The 20,622-nt window shown below is 43.7% G+C and overlaps 1 protein-coding gene and 1 long non-coding RNA gene across 7 annotated transcripts in view; one reads left to right on the top strand and one right to left on the bottom strand.

The window, feature by feature from the left end:
• The window catches only part of NUP214 (nucleoporin 214), an 81,121-nt gene that overhangs the window by 41,670 nt on the left and 18,829 nt on the right, over positions 1 to 20,622 (bottom strand). For 4 of the 6 annotated variants that reach the window (XM_053373347.1, XM_053373343.1, XM_053373348.1 and 1 more), the window contains exons 13-23: positions 20,357 to 20,529; positions 19,480 to 19,571; positions 18,806 to 18,895; positions 18,416 to 18,565; positions 16,606 to 16,764; positions 13,001 to 13,104; positions 12,192 to 12,374; positions 8,434 to 8,516; positions 6,736 to 6,819; positions 5,678 to 5,926; positions 413 to 568 (exon numbers count right to left, since the gene is read on the bottom strand). In XM_053373347.1, coding sequence (XP_053229322.1) covers positions 413 to 568; positions 5,678 to 5,926; positions 6,736 to 6,819; positions 8,434 to 8,516; positions 12,192 to 12,374; positions 13,001 to 13,104; positions 16,606 to 16,764; positions 18,416 to 18,565; positions 18,806 to 18,895; positions 19,480 to 19,571; positions 20,357 to 20,529 — 1,523 coding nt within the window. The remainder of the gene's footprint in view (positions 1 to 412; positions 569 to 5,677; positions 5,927 to 6,735; positions 6,820 to 8,433; positions 8,517 to 12,191; positions 12,375 to 13,000; positions 13,105 to 16,605; positions 16,765 to 18,415; positions 18,566 to 18,805; positions 18,896 to 19,479; positions 19,572 to 20,356; positions 20,530 to 20,622) is intronic. The other 2 variants (XM_053373346.1, XM_053373349.1) reach the window with 2 other exon arrangements.
• On the top strand, positions 10,010 to 13,653 carry LOC128406210 (uncharacterized). Its single transcript, XR_008328442.1, has 3 exons — positions 10,010 to 10,151; positions 11,107 to 11,447; positions 12,056 to 13,653. It is a non-coding gene; the product is annotated as an uncharacterized LOC128406210 (long non-coding RNA).

The raw sequence follows: 20,622 nt of genomic DNA, 5'->3' as shown, positions 1-20,622 counted from the left end.
AGTCGCGAACGATTCTGGGGTTGCAGCGCTCATCTCGCTTTACAGGCTGAGGGAGCCGGTGTTTGTCTGCAGACAGTTTTTCCAGGACATATGGCCAGCATGACTAAGCAGCTTCTGGTGAAACCAGAGCAGCGCACGAAAACACCGTTTACCTTCTTGCCAGAGCGGTACCTATTTATCTACTTGCACTTTTTGGGGGTGCTTTTGAACTGCTAGGTTGGCAGGAGCTGGGACCGAGCAATGGGAGCTCACCCCGTCGCGGGGATTCAAACCACCGACCTTTTGATCAGCAAGCCCGAGAGGCTTAGTGGTTTAGACCACAGTGCCACCTGTGTCCCTTTGAAGAGATGTGCAGAGTCTACACAATCATTAGCAACCCCAAATCGATACCTGGTCAAAATGTGAGGTTTACCTGGGTTCTGGGTAGCCATCTGTCTCCGCAATGCTGCTTCTGCTGCTGCCTGGGGTGCTGGGAGGCCAGTGGAGGGAGCGGGGGCTCCGTGCTTCACTGTCTTTGTTGCCAGCATTGTGCTGTCTGCCCCTTGGGGGATGATTCTGGGCATGGCTACTGGAATGGGGTGGGAGATTGTTAAGTTACTATGAACAGCAGAGAATCAAACATCTTGTAAACATCATGTAAGGTTCTACACTTAGGCAGGAATAACTAGCTGCCCAAATATAAGATGGGGGGCACCTAGCTTTCCAGTACTACATGTGAAAAGGATCTAGGAGTCTTAGTAGATCACAAGCTTAGCATGAGCCAACAGTGCAATGCAGCAGCAAAAAAAGCTAATGCAATTCTAGGTTGCATCAACAGAAGTATAGTGTCCAGATGAAGGGAAATAACCAGTTCCACTCTGCCTTGGTCAGACCAGACTACAGGACTGTGTCCAGTTCTTGGCCACACAGTTTAAGATGAATATTGAGAAACTGGAACATATGCAACCAAGATGATCAAGGCTTTGGAAACCAAGCTTTAGAATGAATGGTTTAGGGAATTGGGTATTTTTAGCCTGGATAAGAGGAGACTGATGGGAGATATGATAGCCATCTTCAAATATCTTAAAATAACTGTAAACAAGTGAAAATGCTAGCAGGATTAAGGTAAATTCAACAGTATAATGTATAATAAAGAAATATAATGCGGGGGGAGAGAATTAAACTAAATGGTTTTGTCAGACTATGCAGAAATTATGGGGAAATTAAAAGAACCATGGAAGGGGAAAGAAAGGTGGGTTTTAGTTTCCTTCTCCTTTCCTCCCTTTGAAGTATCAGGCTCTGCTGTTCCATACCAGAAACTGCTCTTGAAGGACCCTTTCAAAAACAGTTTGCTAGACAGCTATTTCAGAGTCTTAAGTCCACAGCACCCATATGAAATCAGTTCTGTGGTTATCTGGTTCTGGGCCAAGGGCTTTGAGGCCCCATGTGCATTTTTTTTTTAAAAAAATTGCAATGATATGAGACCAAAACAGAAAGTAAAGGGTCCTCTGAGAACCCGTACAGTAATAATAAAAAATTACACAAAAGGGTCCTATCTTCGCAACAGCTCATCACAATTTCCACTTCCATTCCCAAAGGATGTGTTAATCTGTTAACGTTATTAGTTCTGCCTCCCAAGAGGCTTTCCTCAACCATACTATCGTGTGTAGTGGCCCATTATGAATTTCTAGCACTTTGCAACAACGTTTCCTGCCATAAACAGATTTTCAATAAGGGCTTCATGGCTGTGTATGTCGAAGTTGGCTAAGTATACCTGAAGGAGCGTCTCCACCCCCATTGTTCAGCCCAGACACTGAGGTCCAGCGCCGAGGGCCTTCTGGCGATTCCCTCACTGAGAGAAGCCAAGTTACAGGGAACCAGGCAGAGGGCCTTCTCAGTAGTGGCACCCGCCCTGTGGAATGCCCTTCCACCAGATGTCAAAGAGAACAACAACTACCAGACTTTTAGAAGACATCTGAAGGCAGCCTTGTTTAGGGAAGCTTTTAATGTTTGATGGACTACTGTATTTTAATATTTTGTTGGAAGCCACCCAGAGGGGCAGAGTATAAATAATAAATAATTGTTGTTGTTTTTGTTGTTAGTCTCAGATTAATCCCAACCAATACAAAAATACTAGTATCTTTAATCCTGCTGCTTATGCACAGAATTAGTATAGGATGCACAAAACTTCCATTTCATTTACGGCCTACTGACTTTCTAGGGGCTATAGAGCCACCTCTCTCACATGAATATGGCTATCCAGTCCAACCACCTTCCTTGTACACCTATCTACCAAGCCACTGAAGTGTAGTGGTTAAAACAGCCTTTACCAACATCCGGGTTACTGTGGAATGGCGTTGGACAGCGAGTGAATTGGGGGAAGCATGAGGGCACCGTGCACCCCCAAGAAAGCCCAAAGGTCCTTTTGGGTTCTGAGGAGTCCAGCAGTGCAATTGTCGAGCTCTTTTCCCCACTCATTGCTCTGAAAAGAGTTGGGCGGGGGGGGGGGGGGGAGACTGAGCCAAAAGCGCCAGGCTCCAACACAGCTCCACGGCAAAAAGTATCAAAGCAGTAACTTTTCCAAAAGTTTAGAGCTCTGAATAACAAACTGTATATTGAAATGGGAATCAATTTGGCAAATGTTGGGGGGTGTAAAAAAGAGGTCCACCCCGGACGTGTGTTTTTTAGAAAAATCTGCATGGGAACAATCTACAAGGTATATATTTTATTTTATTTTTCCTATTAGTAATTAACTTTCACCAGAAATATAAAACTATTTGAATAAAGTATATGGACTTTGTTGGCATTATTATTATTAACTTTGGTTTTATTATTAATTTTTATTATCATCTCCATTTTTCTTTTTTGATCTTACTGTTATTGGCATGTTTACCTCAGTATTGGATTATTCAGATTATTAATGGATTTTCCTGACACATGCTTCTCCTGGTTGGAATAAGACTTAATAATAATAATAAATAATATATTTTTATTTCTTTGTGAGAGGGAACATTTACATGTACTTAACTGGCAAGACCTGATTTCTGATTTTAAGCTCAATATAGAAGGTAAAGTTATAGATAATCCAAAAGATGTAAGAAAACATTTTGTAAGATTTTATTCAAAACTATGCTGAGCCAGGCGACACGGGTGGCGCTGTGGTCTAAACCACAGAGCGTAGGGCTTGCTGACCAGAAGGTCGGCGGTTTGAATCCCTGCAACGAGGTGAGCTCCCGTTCCTCGGTCCCAGCTCCTGCCAACCTAGCAATTCAAAAGCACGTCAAAGTGCAAGTAGATAAATAGGTACCACTCCGACGGGAAGGTAAACGGCGTTTCCGTGCACTGCTCTGGTTCGCCAGAAGCGGCTTAGTCACGCTGGCCACATGACCCGGAAGCTGTACACCGGCTCCCTCGGCCAGTAATGCGAGATGAGCACCGCAACCCCAGAGTCGTCCGCGACTGGACCTAACGGTCAGGGGTCCCTTTACCTTATACTGAGCCAGCAAAAAGAAGATAAATAATATTGAAGATAATCTTAAGCAGAATAATTTACCAAAAACGCTGAATGAAAAACTCCCAATTTACACCATGGGAGAAGTTACGGAACTGGGATTTGAAATTTACAGGAGGTCATACTTTGAAAGAAAATTATATGAAAATGATGTATTGTTCGTACTTAACTCCTAGCAAATTAGCTAAAATGTATAAAATAAGGTCAAATACGGTACATGCTGGAAATGCAAGGAAAAAGAAGGCACCTTTTACCATACATGGTGGACTTGTAAAGTAGTAAAAGAATTCTGGGAGATGATATATAATAAACTGGGGGGAAACTGTTTAAAATAACTTTTTCTAAAAAACCCAAAGCTTTCCTTCTAGGAATTCTAGGTGCTAAAATACCAATAGACCAGAAAAGACTATTTATGTACTCGACCACTGCTGCCCGAGATGGAGAGAAGTCCCTACCAGAGAAGAATGGCAGATTAAGCTGATGGACTATGCTGAACTGACAAAAATGACCAGAAGTATCAGAAATCAGGAAGACCAAAATTTTAATAAGGAATGGGTAAAATATATAATTTACCTTAAAAATTGTCAAACAACCAAAACTGAAAGAGAATTCCATCGATTCCCCTGGACTTCCTTCTTCCCCTTTGTGGGTCCTTATGTTAACTTCCCCCCCGGCATCTTCTCTATTAATCCAAATCTATTCTATCTCCATTACAACCATAATTCATAGTTAAACTACAAGTATTACAGTGGTACCTCAGGTTAAGAACTTAATTCGTTCTGGAGGTCCATTCTTAACCTGAAACTGTTCTTAACCTGAGGTACCACTTTAGCTAATGGGGCCTCCCGCTGCCGCCACACGATTTCTGTTCTCATCCTGAAGCAAAGTTCTTAAATTATTAGTAGGATTGGAATAATATTTGTAGTTTAACGATGAATTATGGTTGTAATGGAGATAGAATAGATTTGGATTAATAGAGAAGATGCAATTGTTTGTAAATTTCAAAATCTAAACAAACAAACAAACAAACAAACAAACAAACAGCCTTTACCAATCAGATGTTTGAGGTGACATCTCCCATTAACCCTTGCCAGAAAGGCCTGGAACTGCCATGCAAGGAACTGGGGACTCTCTGAGGTCAATACCCCAGGGCCAGTCAATTGCTATTAACCTAACCTACCACACTGGGTTTTTGTGAAGATATACAGTAGTACCTTGGTTGTCGAGTGCCTTGGTACTCGTCCATTTTGGCACCCGAATGCTGCTGCAAACCAGGAAGTGAGTGTTCCAGTTTGCGAATGTTCTTTGGAAGCCGAACGTTTGACGGAGCTTCCGCAGCTTCCAACTGGCTGCAGGAACTTCTTACAGACAATTGGAAGCTACGCCTTGGTTTCCGAACATTTTGGAAGTCGAACGAATTTCCAGAATGGATTCCGCTCCACTTCCAAGGTACCACTGTAGTAGGGAGAAGGAAACCATGTTTGCTGCCCTAAGCTTGTTAGAAGAAGGGCAGCATAATAGTGAAACATCAACAAATGCTGCAGTTTGCTCCCTCCCAGACCCTGCAGCTCAGAAATTCAATAAGTCAGAATACTGAGGCCCAGAAGCAAAGAGGTTGAGCAATTTTCAGCAAAATGAGCAAAAGAATGTGTGAAGAATTAGGTTGAAAATGAGTCAGTGGAGAATTTAGGTTTCTTGGCATAAAGTGTCCATGTTTTCAGCAAAAGAGATTCCAATCATGAAAACATAGGAAAACTAATATACTTGATCTGACTAATGGTCCACCTTAACTCAGCTAAGCATTGAGACAACTCAATTCAGCATCTAGTCATCTCTTCTTCTTCTTTTTTAAATGCATTTTTATTAATTTTCTTTAGCATAAATCAAACAAACAAAACAAATACAATAAAGTTCCATAATCTTATACCCACTTGTTTTTTCATCGCTCTACCGAGCGCGGACTTCCCTCCCTCCCTCCCTCCAGCAGGTTTTCATTTTACACTTTACACTTTCCTTTCCGCAGTTTATTTTAATCCTGCTGCAATCTTTAGATTTCTACAATTGTTTCCCCAGCATCTAGTCATCTCATCTCAACTCAGCACCTGGTCTCCCAACAAAACTGACAAACAAAAATCCTGCAAAATGAAACACAAAATGAGAAAGATGTGCATTCTATAGTCTACTCACTCAAAGTGCCCATTGGGATGTGGGGTTTGCCGTGAGGGAGGGGCTGTATCATTAGACCAGGCTGAATTGAGGGGGTTCGGACAACGGGGGCATGCCGGGGAACTTGGATTGGGGCAACCTCCTCTTCCTCTGGATCTGCGGCTTGAACATCCTCATTCTCCAGGGACTGGGCAATGGAAGACGTGGAGCTAACATCATCCAAATCTTCATCGTATCTCAAGGACAGGAAGGCTGACTGGGAGAGGTTGGCTGAAATCATAAGGCAAAGAGGGGATGAGAGCAACAGGAAGCCTTCCTGATTTGGAAGCTCATACAGTAGCTTTGAGGGGGTGGGTGGTATTTCAGAAGGAAGAGTCATGGAACAAGATGTGACGGGATATTGGCACTCTGATATCTTGAGGTGCCTTTGCTCTGACCCAGCAATCCCAAGATTAAAATTGGCTTAAGGCTGCATACACTGCCAATACATTTAAAGCACATAGCTTCCCCCAAAGAATCATGGGACCTGTAGCTTAAGGTTGCTGAGAATTCTAGCTCCAAGGGGTAAGCCATAGTTCCCATGCTGCTTTGAGGGAGGGTGCATGTTCAAAATGTATAGTGTGCAAGCAGCTTTAGATTAATTTAAAATGGAACCAAGCACTTGGAAACAGGAGGCAACAGCATACTCGAGCAAATCCCAAGGATTGTAGAAGAACAAAAACAACAACACCCCAACCACTCCCAAAGGGGAGCCCCTCCAAAAAGCAGGCCAATGAAGACCAAGCATGGGCAGTGGAGCTACAGAATGCCAAGTTGTCAATTAAAAAAGAAATATACAAAATGTGTTGGATAGTGAATTGGTCTGATAGAGCCCCTTACAGCTAGTAGAGGAGGAAGGCATGGCTACCCTGAACAGAAGGACCCCTTGAAGAGGAGAGGAATATATTGCGATGCTTTGCAGCTGGCTCCACCTAATGGCAAAGGCAGGCTATTGTGTGTGTCTGTGTGTCAGGGGGAGCAGACAGTTGGAAAAACAACTTTGCCAAGCAATGAAGTTATTTTCAAGTCCCAGAGGATACCTGGTGCAGTTGTCCTTACGGGCGGCACCTTCCTCTTAGAAAGCAAATTCCTCAGCTGGGCCTGCTTCACAGGGGACAGTTTGGCTAGAAGAGAAGCAAGAAGCATGATTATTTATCAAGCACTGCCAGTATGGACCCTTATAATCCTGCAGACATTCAGTTTCAATTGCAAACCCTTACATCCACTTTAAAAAAAAAAGACTAGGTTTCTAGCCAACTGAGTTCTAGAGCAGATCCATTTAAAAGTAATGGACTGAAGTAAGTCATGCCCAACTATTTCAATACATTTATTCTGAGCAGGAGTAAATTAAATGTTAGGAGATACCAACTTGCTAGTTACACATAGTGCAGCTTGTTGAACTCAGTTTCCCAGATGTACTGGGAACACTTCATCAAATTAACCTGAAAGCCAGCCCATGGATTTGAAACCAGTAGCAACCGCCATGGACTCCCTCCTCCACTGAGAACAGCTTCCCTCAACCTGGCACCCTCTGTAGGTTTTGGACTGCAAGTCCCGCCAGCACAGGCATGCTTTTGTAGTCCATAACACCCACTGAAAAGGTGGCCATAGGTAATTCTCTATTTTAAGATTAAAGAAGATTATAATATTTGATATAAAAGAATGGTTGCAAAGTGAAACAAGTTACGCATGCTAGCCTTGTAGCTCTCTTCATATGAAGTATTTGTAACAGTTAATCATAAAAAATAAAATACGGATGAAAAATTATTCGGGGGGGGGGGCGTTGTATGTAATGTTAGACCTACTCAGAGTAGATCCATGGAAATTAATGAACATGACTAACTTGGGTCCACTCCAAGTAGAATTTAGCTGCATACAATGTTTTGTTCATTTCCTCCTTTTCTTTATTACATCACCATCAAACCAGAAGAAAAACGAGTCCTCATCAGTCACCCGGCCCAGTCTTAAATATGCTGGTAGAATCTTCATGGTGGACTTCTGAAACCTTGTGAAGTTAGGGTTTTGTTTTGTTTTTTTTACTTCACACTCAGCATAGAAAAGCAGTTTTTTTATGGACAATACTGTAGCTGCTCCATCTACATTTTTATTGCTGTGACTATATTCTAACTTGTTTTATAGCTTCACTGTGCAGGAAAAAAGCAGGGTTGAGGCTCGAAGAAGCGATTCAAGCTAAAAAATAAATAAATTATTATTCCATACAGCGGTTGGGTTCACATGTTAACACTGAGACAAACCATGGTTTAGCATGAACGTGCTGGCTCCTGCAGAGCAGATCGCAGTTGCTTTGCCAGTCTTTTTAGATCAGTTTGGTAGAACAACTAAGCCAAGGGCTGGCTCAGCTTGCATTCTGAGTCCAGGATTGCGATTTGGGATGCTCTTCCTTTACCACAATCAGCTGCCAAGGTGCCACACTATGCTGAGCTAAAAGGGGAGTGGAACAGGTGTGAGCTCCTCCCTGGGATCCTGCATGCTGGTTGGGACTGATGGGAGTTGTAGTTCAACAACATCTGGAGGGCCATAAGGTTCTCCACACCCATCATAATGCATAGTGTGGTTGACTGTGATGTACAAAACCTTGATAAATTTTTATACAGTAATCAACACCGATTATTATCTCTGTGCAATGAGTCCCCTAAAGTGTGCTTGTTTCACAGAAAACAAACCCACACACATTAGCACTACACAAGGACATGACAACAGACCAATGTAGTCACTACCTGGTGATTTTGAAGTTCTGGTGGAAGGTTGAAGAGTAGCTTTTGTCAAGGCGTTACTTAGGCTCTCCAGTTCACTGTCAAGGCTGAGTTGATGAGAGTTAGAAAAGCAAAAGGGAGGGAAAGGAAAAAAGAAGAAGCCAGGCATCAATCAGACCCTATTTACTGTTTCTGAAGAACTCAAAAAGCACAACTAACGTCAGATTCTTGGCACAGCAACGAGCCATGGCAGAAACGTGGTCTCAGCAACTTAAAATTAGCTAAAGGCAAAACTAAAATATTTATGGGGATGAACCCAACATTAGTCCTACTTAGAGTATACCCATCAAAATTAATGGACATGGCTGATTTAGATAAATTTCAATAGCTCTACTTGGAATGCAGCTTGGCTGAATACCAATTTTAGCTCAATTTGTATACACTGCAATACGATTTTAGTTCATATATAAACCAGGGGCATCTGCAGCAACGCTTATCAAAGCTCTTCCTCAGATGATGGAAAAGAAACTGAAGCAAAAAATGTAATACCATGATGAGGTGCAGAGGAAGACACTAAGTTGCCAAAGCATCTTACCTATATGCTTACTGACACTTAGAAGAGGAAAAATATGTCCATATTTTATTTAACAAGAATATAGCACTTAATTGTAAATGGAACCTCTAAGTGGCTTACAAAAAGTAAAGCAAAAACAATAAAATCACCTGTTTGATTAACCATACACACACACACACACACACACACACACTGATTGTAATAAATAAAACCTTAAAGCAGTTTACAATAAATAGTAAAATTAGCAATACATAACCAGAAACAAATTTTAAAACCTTTTAAAAGAAATAACATGAGCAATTAAAAAGAGATTAAAGCATGTCAGCATCTGTACATTTGGAGATGCTTGCCTTATGAAAGACAAGATAAACAGAATGTCAACATTAATTTTAATGTGTTTTTTCTTCTTCTTATTGTGGATTTTAAATATTTTTTAAATTCCTGTTTCTATGTGTCTGGACAAGCTTACCTAAACCAAAAATAGGCACTGAAAAGGGAATAGTGAAGACACCTGTCTGGTGTCATTAAACAAGAAGTTCCAAAGTGATAGGACAGCATCCTCCTGTGATGGTTAGTAGGAAAAGAAGGCTCCACTGCACTTGTGGGAAGCAGGTTGGGCCAGTGGTTCTCAACCAGTGTGCTGTGGCACCCTGGGGTGCCTTGACTGACAGTCAGGCGAAACACTGGCCTCCGTCCCTCTCTCCCTCCTCTGATGCCCTCTCACATCTCTGCATCCCAAAAGCTTGCACAGCTGTTTGTTGCAGCAGCCCTGGTTACAAGCTCTCCAGGCAAATGGTGCCTCTGGGACTGGCCAGGGGGTGGGGGGTGGGGCTGGTTGCCAGAAGCTGAAGTGGCCTCAGAGTAAGCAAACAAGCAGGTGAGAGAGCCCAGCCAGCCAGCCCTTGCTGTTGGGAATGGTACCATTGTACCATTGTACTGTGGAGAGTGTATTAATTTATGGTCTGTGTTTGTGGTTTGGGAGTTGCACAGTCAGGGAAAAAACAATGCTGTCCAGGGTTGTAAAGACTACAAAGAGAATAACTGGGTGCACTCTTCCCACCTTGGATCAAATCTATTCTTCCAAGTGCCATAAGAAAGCTGCAGAGATAGCGCAGGATAGTGCGCACCCCGGAAATGATCTCTTTCAGCTTCTGCCTTCTGGAATAAGGTACTGGGTTATAAAGACTAGGACTAGCCGCCTGAGAAACAGTTTCTACCCAAATGCGATTTTGGTTTTAAACGCTTTTAAGGAGTCTGTATGGGAGTATATTGTATTAAAAAACGAGGCATCAGAGTTCTTAGGGGGCTAACCAGGTTGGGATAGCTGGGATAGCAGGCTTGTTGGGTTTTGAATGTCTTATGTAGATTTTTCTATTTCGTTGTTCTGTATGGGACAATGACAATAAAGAGTATCATATCGTATCGTATGGAGAGACAAGTGGGAGGCTGGGGTGGGAGTTCAGAGACTAGGGGCAGTGGTGGCAGCTGTCTGGAAGACTCCCAAGGGGAGGGGAAAGGAGAGGAGGCTGAGGGAACACTCCACAAGGAAGGGTGTTTTGGGAAAGAGGATGCTAGCCCTTCAGGCAAGGGGTGACATAACTGGGCTCCTGAGCCCCACAGGGGTGCTGCAGAAAGAACGTAGTTGATCAAGGCAGCCGTGGACTCAAAAAGGTTGAAAACCTCTAGGTTAAGGGACCCAGGACAGGCCACATGGCATGCACACACTGAGCTCTGTCCTTCAACAGAGGGAAATGGGGGCTGCTACCATGGCTGCCCCCACATCCAAGCATCCAAAGTCTGAAACAACCACTTCAGTTTTCCCATAAATAGAGCTGCATCTGCGAGCATTTACTGTTTTATATTTTTTTTAAAAAAAAACAGTAGGGAATCTTTGATCCTCAAGATGTTCTGAACAATGACTCCCACCACACCTGGGCTATTGGCCAGAGGTGGATGGTAGCTGTAGTTCAACCACCTTTGGAGGGCCAAAGGTCCCCCACCATCTGTTTTATAAGAACTCTTTATGTAGGCTGGCTTCCAGTGAACTCAGCTACTGTAAATATTGAGTAGAGAGGGACCATTTTTTAGCTCACAGCTCTTAACCACTATGCTATTCTATTTAGACATTGAAGTACATATGGAGAAAGAAAAGCAAGCAACTCACAGGAAACTAGTGTTTACAGGCATGTTCCTTTGAGGAAAACTAAACTGGCCAGCAGCACAAGAAGATCCACCTGCATTATCAGTTACAAGAGGTTGGATTCCAAGTTCCGTAAGTGGAATCTGCCCATGGAATTGACTTTTCCACCTCCTTCCCCTCTAACTTGAGTCCCTTACCCACCATAAAACCCGCCGTGATATGTTCTTCTTTGTGGGGAGGGGACTCCCATAGTATAGAATGTGGTACTTGGGGATGGGGAAGGTGGTGGTGAAATTTGAGCAACTCAAAGCCCCCTGGGCAAAGGTAAGCACCTTCTAGACATGTAAACACGTACGACTGTGCTCAGTATAAAGGATGGTGGGATACAGTTTCTAACAGAATCCACGGACTAAAAGTCACCGTTATTCAAACTGAACAGAGGAAAAGATTTTCAGAAAATGTTTACTCAATGATATTAAACACACACACAAAGCTGGATGGGGCTGGTGATGGGTTGGAGGAATGTGGGGGTGGTGGGGGTGGAACATGGTTCAACACACGTATCTGTTTCAGTCCACAACCCCTGAAAGCTCAAAAGCCTACTTAGTTTGTCCCACTGCCAAGTTCTCTGTTATTCATAGCACCCTTTGGGGCTTTAAGCACTAGATACACGCTGTTTAAAAAAAGTATGTATACACTCTCTTTCTCTCTCTCTCTCTCTCTCTCTCACACACACACACACACACAAGCTTTCCATTCCATCTAGACCCAAACACAAGGAAGGAAAATGTGGCTTACAGCGAACATTAGACCCATTGAAATTAACAGACATGACCAACATAGATCCATTAATTTCAATGGATTGTGTTCAACTCAAATAGTAAACCTCTTGAAATTAATGGGCCTAACTTAGTAATCCTCATTCTTTTCAGTGTCTACGCTGAGCAAAACTTAGGTTGGACACAATGCTCCTTCTTTGGCAAAGCTTTGGACCCAGCACTCAGACAAACCAATGCACTGCAGAGGGGGAAAGCAAGCTGCTTGAGGGGTTTCTTGAGCAATGCCCACCTTTGTATGCTGCTGCTGGAAGAGGTGGTAGTGGATAGGCTCCACCGTGGCGTCTGATTGTACAAGCGGAGCTCCTGCAGGCTGCCCACCAAATTCTTCAGCCGTTTCAGCTGCTGGTCAATGATCTCCCGGTTATTGGTGAGGGCATTGAAGAGAGTCTCGCGCTCAGGTACCAGTAAGTGCCTATTTGGAAAAGGAAAAACCAGAAACCAAATTTCAACAGGGAGAGAAAGAGAGAGGCAAAAGAACAGAGAAAAATACAACAAAACAATGCAAACATTTAAAGAATGTCATATATTAAAACAGTTAAAGCACAAACGCAGATTGTAAATGGTAGGTCAGAGAATAACGCTTCAAATCTCTGCAGATGGAGACCGCAGGAAGGGAGTGCTCGTGTCCTTGAATGCTGCTTACTGGTTTTCTACAGCCATCTGGTCGGCCACCGTGAGAACAGGATGGACCATTGGCATAAACCAGAAGGGCTTTTCTTATAAGAACTGGGGTTTTGTTTCGTTTTATGATACCATCAAATTGTAGAACTGAGGAATTGGAAGGGACCCAGAGGGTCATCTGGTCCAACTCCCTGCAATGCAAGAATCTCAACCCAGTCAGTTCCCTCGCCCAACTTGAAACCTGAAACTGGACTCTGCTTAGCTTTGAAAATGTGCCAGCAGTTTTACTGCTGCACCAACTGGCATTTGTTATCATGCTAGATATTTGTGTTTTTATGTTGCAAACCGCACTATGATATTTGAAGACACTTGGCTTTTTGAGTATCACTTAGCTAAGAAGTAAGCTTGAAAACTCACTTCTGCTTTTTTTGCTGTTCCAGGTGCCGATCCCACTCCAAATCCAGGACATCATTCACATCCTGAACAGCAAATTTCACGTACTGGTGTAAGCGCCGGATTTCCTGCCCAGAAAAAAGAAGGCGGGGAATTTAGAATCATTTTTAATCCACTCAGGACACTATACAAGTGTGTGTGTGTGGTGTGTGTGGGTGTGTGTGTGTGTGTGTGGTTTGTTTCCGAAATTATTAAGATTATCAAGAGTTTACAACCATACTGATTTGGTTTCCTTCTGTGGTTAATAACAGACTGTGATCTATCTAGATTTCAATGAGGCTTCCAGCACCCAGTTGAGGAAAGGTGGGGCAGGATGCATAAATAACCAAAGAATCAGTGCAAACAACCTTAGAGAAGGCATTTATTTAAAAGCATTTCTATCTTCTCTGACCCGGCTTTAGCCTTATTGGTGACTGGGCAGCCCAAGGATACTAAAATAGTCCAATCAGAAACTTGTAGCTTCACATCTGGAACTAGCTAATCACTGGAAGACCTTGGAGCTCTTGGAGAAAGGCAGGTTGGCTGGGATTTGGGAAAAGGCATTGTTAGAGGGCTTGACGTACCATAGTAGAGTACAAAGCAGTTTGCAGAAATAAAGGATGAATTTGAGAAAATCAGGGTGTCTTTCTTGATTTATGTAAACCAGAGCTGCCCTCCCTCAGCCTGTACCTCACTCTGCTGCATGCCTAGACCTGTCTCAAGCCTAACTCACAGTGGTGCCGGGAGGGCAAAGTGAACTTCAAGCATTTTGTATACTGAAAAGGGTTATTTAATGATGCAAGTTGTTTTCAAGGAAATGGGGCCAAAGTGGAAAGGGCTGTTGCTGTTCATGGGCTCCAAAGAGGCATCTGGTTGGCCACTGTGAGAAAAGGATGCTGGGCCAGACAGGCCTTCAGTCGAATCCAGCCAGATTCTGCTTATCTGTATCACGTTACAGATCTAGATTCACATGTTTATTCAAGCAACGACTCAATGCCCTATTTTAATTTAGATGTGGCATTTGGGGAAGATGATTATTGCCTGCAGGGGGCCTGTTGGAGCCTCAACTGGTGTGCATGAATGATTGAAAATTGTCCCCAAAAAGGCTTCTTTAGTTTAATGAATGTGATTGTTCCACTGGCTTCAGAACTCAGCAGGGCTGCGGAAGATATTGATTTGCTGGCTGCTACACTTGTAGGGAGAGATGGCTGCTGCTTTCGGAAAGGATGTGTTGCTATTTTGAAGAGCATTGTCAAAAGAGAGAAAGAGAGAAATGCTATCCACCTTTCCTCGATTTTAATTCCTTATAGCAAAAAAAGAGGCAGTATGCCTCTGACTATCAGTTGCTGGGAATCGCAAGTAGGGACAGCGCAGCTGCACTCCAGTCTTGCTTCTGGGCTTTCCACTGCGGCACCTGGTTGGAACTGTAAGAACAGGAGGCTGGAGAAGGTAGGCCTTTGGCCTGATCAAGCAGGGCTCTTCTTATGGCAAGGGAGTTATCACCCAAGGGCAATAAGAGATTAACTAACACCCTGACCTTACATTCAGCCTTCTAAAGTACTGTTTTAATTATGGCTCCTGCTCAGAGGTCGCATCCCACATTATCCTCATGCATCCAAGCTGTGTCAATTACACAATACCAGCCAAGGCTCAGTTCAATATTTTACAGTTCAGCACGACAGGGGAGAAATAGCTTGTTTAACTTCTGACACCCCAGGGGAGGAGAAGCGCAAGCAGAATGAGGTGAAGTCTCTCGTTCGAAAAAACCTTTTTGCACATTGGCAGGAACTTCCTGCGGCAACCCAGCATTTACAAGCCCATTTGGCTTCCAGCCTCCCCATCCGTGAAATTAACTGCAGCAGCTCAAGTCCTTGTAAATCATCACATTGAGCAGCACGGCACTTTGTGGTGATAAAACAATCCCCGATGATGAACCCACTTTTTCTTTATAAAAATTGGGCTAGAATTATTAAACTGGCACTTCATTACGAAAACTTTGCCTCCCATGTTTGAAGATGGAGCAAAGAAAAATGTTGAGAAGATGACATTGGCTTAAAGAACAGCCTCTAGGCCAGCGGGCCAACAATTTGCCCTTTAGACAATCGTACAATAAAGGCATTGCTCACCCCAGAAACGTAGGAAGCTGCCTTAAATTGAGTCAGGTCATTGGTCCATCTAGCTCAGTACTGTCTACACTGACTGGCAGTGGCTCTCAGGGGTTTCAGGCAGGGAACATTCCAAGCACTACTTGGATATGCTGGGGACTGAATCTGGGACTTTCTACATGCAAAGCAGGTGCTCTACCACTGGGCTATTGATTTTCCCCTAAACATAAGAAAGATTCTAGTCCTCATGGTTCTGAATCAACAGCCAATGTACATAGGAAGCTGCCTTGTACTGAGTCAAACTACTGGCCCAACTAGCTCAGTATTGGCTACACTGACTGGAACACTTCGCCAGAGTTTCAGACAGGGTTCTTTCCCAACTCTACCTGGAGATGCCAGGGATTGAAGATGGGACCTTCTGCATGCAATGGAAATTTTCTACATCTGGGCCATGGCCACTTTAGCAAAAATAATAGGGACTGTCAACTGGTAGTCACAAAACCCAATCCAGTCTACAATTAGTTTCCATCCAATCTGGGGAATTGCAAATGTATTCACAGAGAAGCAGTACAGTGTAATGGAGAACCTGTGGTTCTCCAGATGTGGTTGGACTCCAACTCCATGAGTCCCAGCCAGCCCGGCCAACAGTCAGGGGTGCTGGGAGTTGTGGTTCACCAACAGCTGTAAGGACCAAAACATAGCTGCCCTGGGGTATTGGATAAAGACTGACTGAGACTAAGAAAGGGACGCGGGTGGCGCTGAGGGTTAAACCACAGAGCCTAGGGCTTGCCGATCAGAAGGTCGGTGGTTCGAATCCCCGTGATGGGGTGAGCTCCCGTTGCTCGATCCCTGCTCCTGCCAACCTAGCAGTTCGAAAGCACGAAGTGCAAGTAGATAAATAGGTACCGCTCCAGTGGGAAGGTAAACAGCGTTTCCGTGTGCTGCTCTGGTTCGCCAGAAGCAGCTTAGTCATGCTGGCCACATGACCTGGAAGCTGTACGCCAGCTCCCTCGGCCAATAAAGCGAAATGAGCACCGCAACCCCAGAGTCGTTCGCGACTGGACCCAATGGTCAGGGGTCCCTTTACCTTTACAAGACTAGGGAAACCCAGGTTCTAATATCCAAAGACATGAAACTCACAAGGTTGCCTTGGGCCATTCACCATATCTCAGTCTAATCTACTTGACAGGGCTCTTGGAGAAGTAAAAAGAGGAGTGGAAGAGGTAAGAGATTCATATACACTGTCCAAAGCTCTTACCAAAACATTTCCAAGCAAACACGCTTAACTTCTGAGAAGGGAGCAACTAGCAACAGGGAATGCTTGCTAGAGATTGGAGCAGCCTATGTGACATCTCTAACTGGAACAGGTACCATTACCTGCTGGGTACCATAGGGTTTGGAACTTCCTCTGCCTCCCTAGCAGACATTTATAATTTCCCCCTGGCTCCCAAAGCTCTGACCCCCTTGCCCTATCAAGGATCCTACCTGAAGTTGAGCTTCACTTTTGGGGTCCAAAGGCCTCTTATAGAGCAGGTGCAGATATGCAGAGTTGTGAGCACGCTTGTCCTTCTGTCTTGCTTCTTCCAGCCCTGCAAACCCCTCCAGCAGGCTTGTCTTCAGGAGGCTAAAGTCTGCATGAAGGGACTACAAGAAAGGAACAAAGGGAGAGGAAGACCCACCAGGAAGTAGATGGAACTCTTTGTCACAAAACACATATGTGGCTTTTCCACAGAAATGTTAATTCATCAGGTCTGGAAGAAAGCTATACTGGGGCAACAACACAGTTCAGCAGCACAAACTGCTGCCACAAGCAGGATTCTGCCACAAGCAGGATTCTACATCTCAGGGGCAGGGGTGGTGGGACCTAACAAATCAGAAGGCTTCTACAAGCCTGTCTGCATCTCAGTTCCCTGTTCGTTTCTTTTTTAAAATTTTGGCATCTGTATGCCGCCCCATAACCATAGCTAAACTAATTAGACAAAACAAGCACTTAAAAAAACAAAACCCCAACATAAATAGAACAAAAACAGTGGCAACAATAACATTAGCAACCTGCCCCATCATATATTACTGAAATGAAGAAAGCCTGGGGTAGAAGGTAACCAGGGTGGATTTGGGTGAGAAGGACTGATGGTATTGTTCAGTTCTGGTACACAACATTAAAGAAAACTAAGCCCAGGGATTTGTCCTTAAGTGTGTGCCTTTTGCGACTGTTCTGTTTGAATATCAGGATTCTAGCAAAAGCAACAGCAGATCTTGGAAGCCTGCTCTCCCCTGGTCTAGAGGCTTCAACTGTGGCAAACTGTTTGCTTGATGCTGTATTTATTTTATTTTCAGTCTTAGCTCAAAACCAGACATTTTATTCCCACTGGAATTTTTAAGTGGCTTGCTGTGGATTTTTGCTCTAAAGTCATTCTGAGAAGTTTGACTAAAAAAAGTTTGACTAGTTTGGCTAAAAATCATTCAATAAATATATATGATCTGCCAAAAGAATAGAACCCAAACAGCCTTCAGACCATGGTTTCCAAGCCAGTCACAAATTATGGTTATCATTTCAGACATGGTGCTAAGCTTCTTTAACCAGAAGATGGAACTATGTTGTATGCACATTTCTGTCATCTTACTTTTGTCTCTAGCTCAAGAAAGGTTTGTGGGACGGTTCCCCAAAACCCAGCAAAACTATTTGCCGGAGGCAACACAATGGAGAGAGTACGTCTCCTTCAGGAGACCAAACCCCCTTTCAAACTTCCTCCTTAAGAGTGCAATCTGATGGGAATAGGATAAGTATGATAAATAAGGAAAATACATGAGGCGTGCAGCCAAGGGCAAAGTGGCCTATTAAGGCACAGCATATTGTTTTCAGCAAATGAAAACATACACTCAATTACAAAACAATGGAGTGAACTAACTACTGTATTTAATAAGTGGGACTTGAGTGGGGCAGGAATCAGAAGGCCATTTCAAACCACTGTACTTTATGATACTGATTTGGCAACTGTTTCAGGCAAAGCTGAAAATAAAATATATACACCACACAATGAAGAATACAACACCCACCTTGAATTACCAGGGCTACCAAACAGAGCAGACATGGTTAGGATTGCACAGAAAATGTCACAGTCTTAGTAATAGTAATACCACCATAATTGTCCTATGCAGTCAACAGAATGAGAAGTTCTTCAATTTGTAAAAACCAGGACCTAACAAGTAACCCACTCTCAACCCTGAGATAATTGAGCATGAAGGAAAACTTGGTTCTCAACTGGAGGCTACATCCTCCCCCAAATCTTCTTACCTCTGTTGTCTCTTTGATCTCCAGAAGGAAAGTGTGAAGGTCGTTTGACTCCATCCTCAACATCTCCTCCTCTTCCTCGGTGCCCACTTCAATGGCAGCTTTGGCTGTCCTGCCTTTCAGCTCTTCCATCTCCTTCTGGAAATGTGCAATCTACGGGAACAAGTTTAGTCGTTCATGCATGTTAAATGACGACACACCCAACCGTTGAGAGCTCAGGTTGGGGAAGAACAGTACGGACAGCAAACATGTTGCCCACCAGATGCTGTTGGACTACAACTCCCATCATCCTCTGACCATTGATGAGAGTTAAGTCCAACTTCATATGGAGTCCAGGTTCAAAGAAAGGTGACCCGGGGAGGAACAGTACATCATTGCTCCAGAAAGCCTCACCTCCTCCCTGATTCCTATGATGACAGGATCTGAATCATTCCACTGGTGAGTCTGTTTCTCCACCCCAGCAGTGGGTGGTTGCTGCCGGCCCTGAAAGGCACAAATGCTTTATTATTGTTTGATGGGGAATTTTAGAACTAAAATGTTCCGCTATGAGAGATAAAACAAGAAAACTTCTGAACATGTTAAAGGAAGAGAGGGAGGAAGGGGAAGCGTGTGTGTTGAAAGCGAAACACAAGTAAATAAAATCTGTAATTTGCTTGTCTATAAGGGTGGGTCTGACAATAACGGTACAAAAAATTAATACCAAGGACAAGAAAAATTAAGCCTCCCCAAAATTAAAACCTGCCTCCCTAAAATCTCTTAAGCAACCCCCACCCCACCGCCAACAGTGTTTAGGCACCCTGAGCCACATATCCACCAGGAGTCACAGATAAAATGTCTTCCTTCCTAAATAACCACCTAATATGCGCAGGAGCACACTCTTGGGGTTCAATCATGTAACTGAATGTCTCCCTTTCCCAAAGCTGCTCAGAGACTCCTTCAATCTTCCAGAGAGAAGCTGTGTGAGATAGAAGCAGCTTTGTTCATGCACTAAACTCTGTCGGATTTGATCCTTGTTTTTGAGATGGAACAATATGGTTCCTGTCAAGGACAGGTCAGCTTCTAATTACCTGGGAAGGGATCATTTTTGAAAGAGCTGAGGAAATCTTGGCCGTTTTCTGGAGCATGGAAGCTGGAGGAGCACTCTGAGAAGGACGCACCACTAGGAGTCCAAAAAGAAACAAAATGACTCACACTCATGAATTTCAAAGATTACAGGATTTGGTAAGTGTGGCTATTTGCTTTCAGGAAAATTAAGTTTATATGTTTTTATGTAGTTTCCAGAAACGCTGCTTAGGAGATTTTTGAAATATTAAGCAGTAGATCAGAGCTCTCCAAACTGTGTGTTATGGCACATTGGTGTGTCAGCTGCAGTGTGTAGGTGTGTCATGCAAACGCTCCCCACGCTTCTCCCAGGGCTGGAAAAGGGTTAGTTTAACCTCCAGTTTGCTAGTAAAAAAATGAATTACTGTGTTGTGAAATGATGCATGTCTAAAAAGTGTGTCACCAACATGAAAAGTTTGGAAAGCTCTGCAGTAAATAAACACTTTAAATTAAACTGAATAAAGGAAGTCGTCCATCTGTGCCCCCAAGAAGCAAGAGATTCTGTAAGCGCCAATCTCCAATGCCTGATGCAACAGCGGGCAGAAATTAGCAAGAAACAGCAGACCACCGCGGCAAAGAGAGCTCTAAGCACACATGTGACCATCCCAGAAAGGAGGGATCACAGCAGGCAGTTAAAAATAAAATAAAATCTGTGTGGCAGCAATAGACATCTTCAGCAAAAAGAACTAACCACTGTGGGATGTTGAAACGCCAGACTTACATTTTTGTACAAAGTTAATAGTCCTCAATCCCTGTTTCTCATACTAATCCACATGTAATGCAGTCACAACTACATATGAGGTATTATCAGCAGAAAAGGGGCGAAAGGGAGAGGGGATGTACCTGCTGAAGAGACTGGGGTGGAAGCCTTGATCGGCACTGCAGGAGGAGTGCCCAGCACAGTAGACTGAACCTGAGTCCCAGCAGGTACAGGCTTTGCAGCAGGTGAAAAGGAGAACATACTGGAGCTTTGGCCACTGTTGGCAGCTGGTGTAGAAGATTCTGCAGCAGCGAACCTGGGGAGGGAGGGAGAATAGAAGAATCCATGCTCTTGGGACTAGGAAGCTTCATGGTACGGGCCTTTTGGAGGTGAATGTTACCCGTAGCTG

The sequence above is a fragment of the Podarcis raffonei genome, chromosome Z, assembly GCF_027172205.1.
Source record: "Podarcis raffonei isolate rPodRaf1 chromosome Z, rPodRaf1.pri, whole genome shotgun sequence".
NCBI classification, from domain to species: domain Eukaryota; kingdom Metazoa; phylum Chordata; class Lepidosauria; order Squamata; family Lacertidae; genus Podarcis; species Podarcis raffonei.
This window is presented reverse-complemented; position numbering and strand designations above follow the sequence as displayed.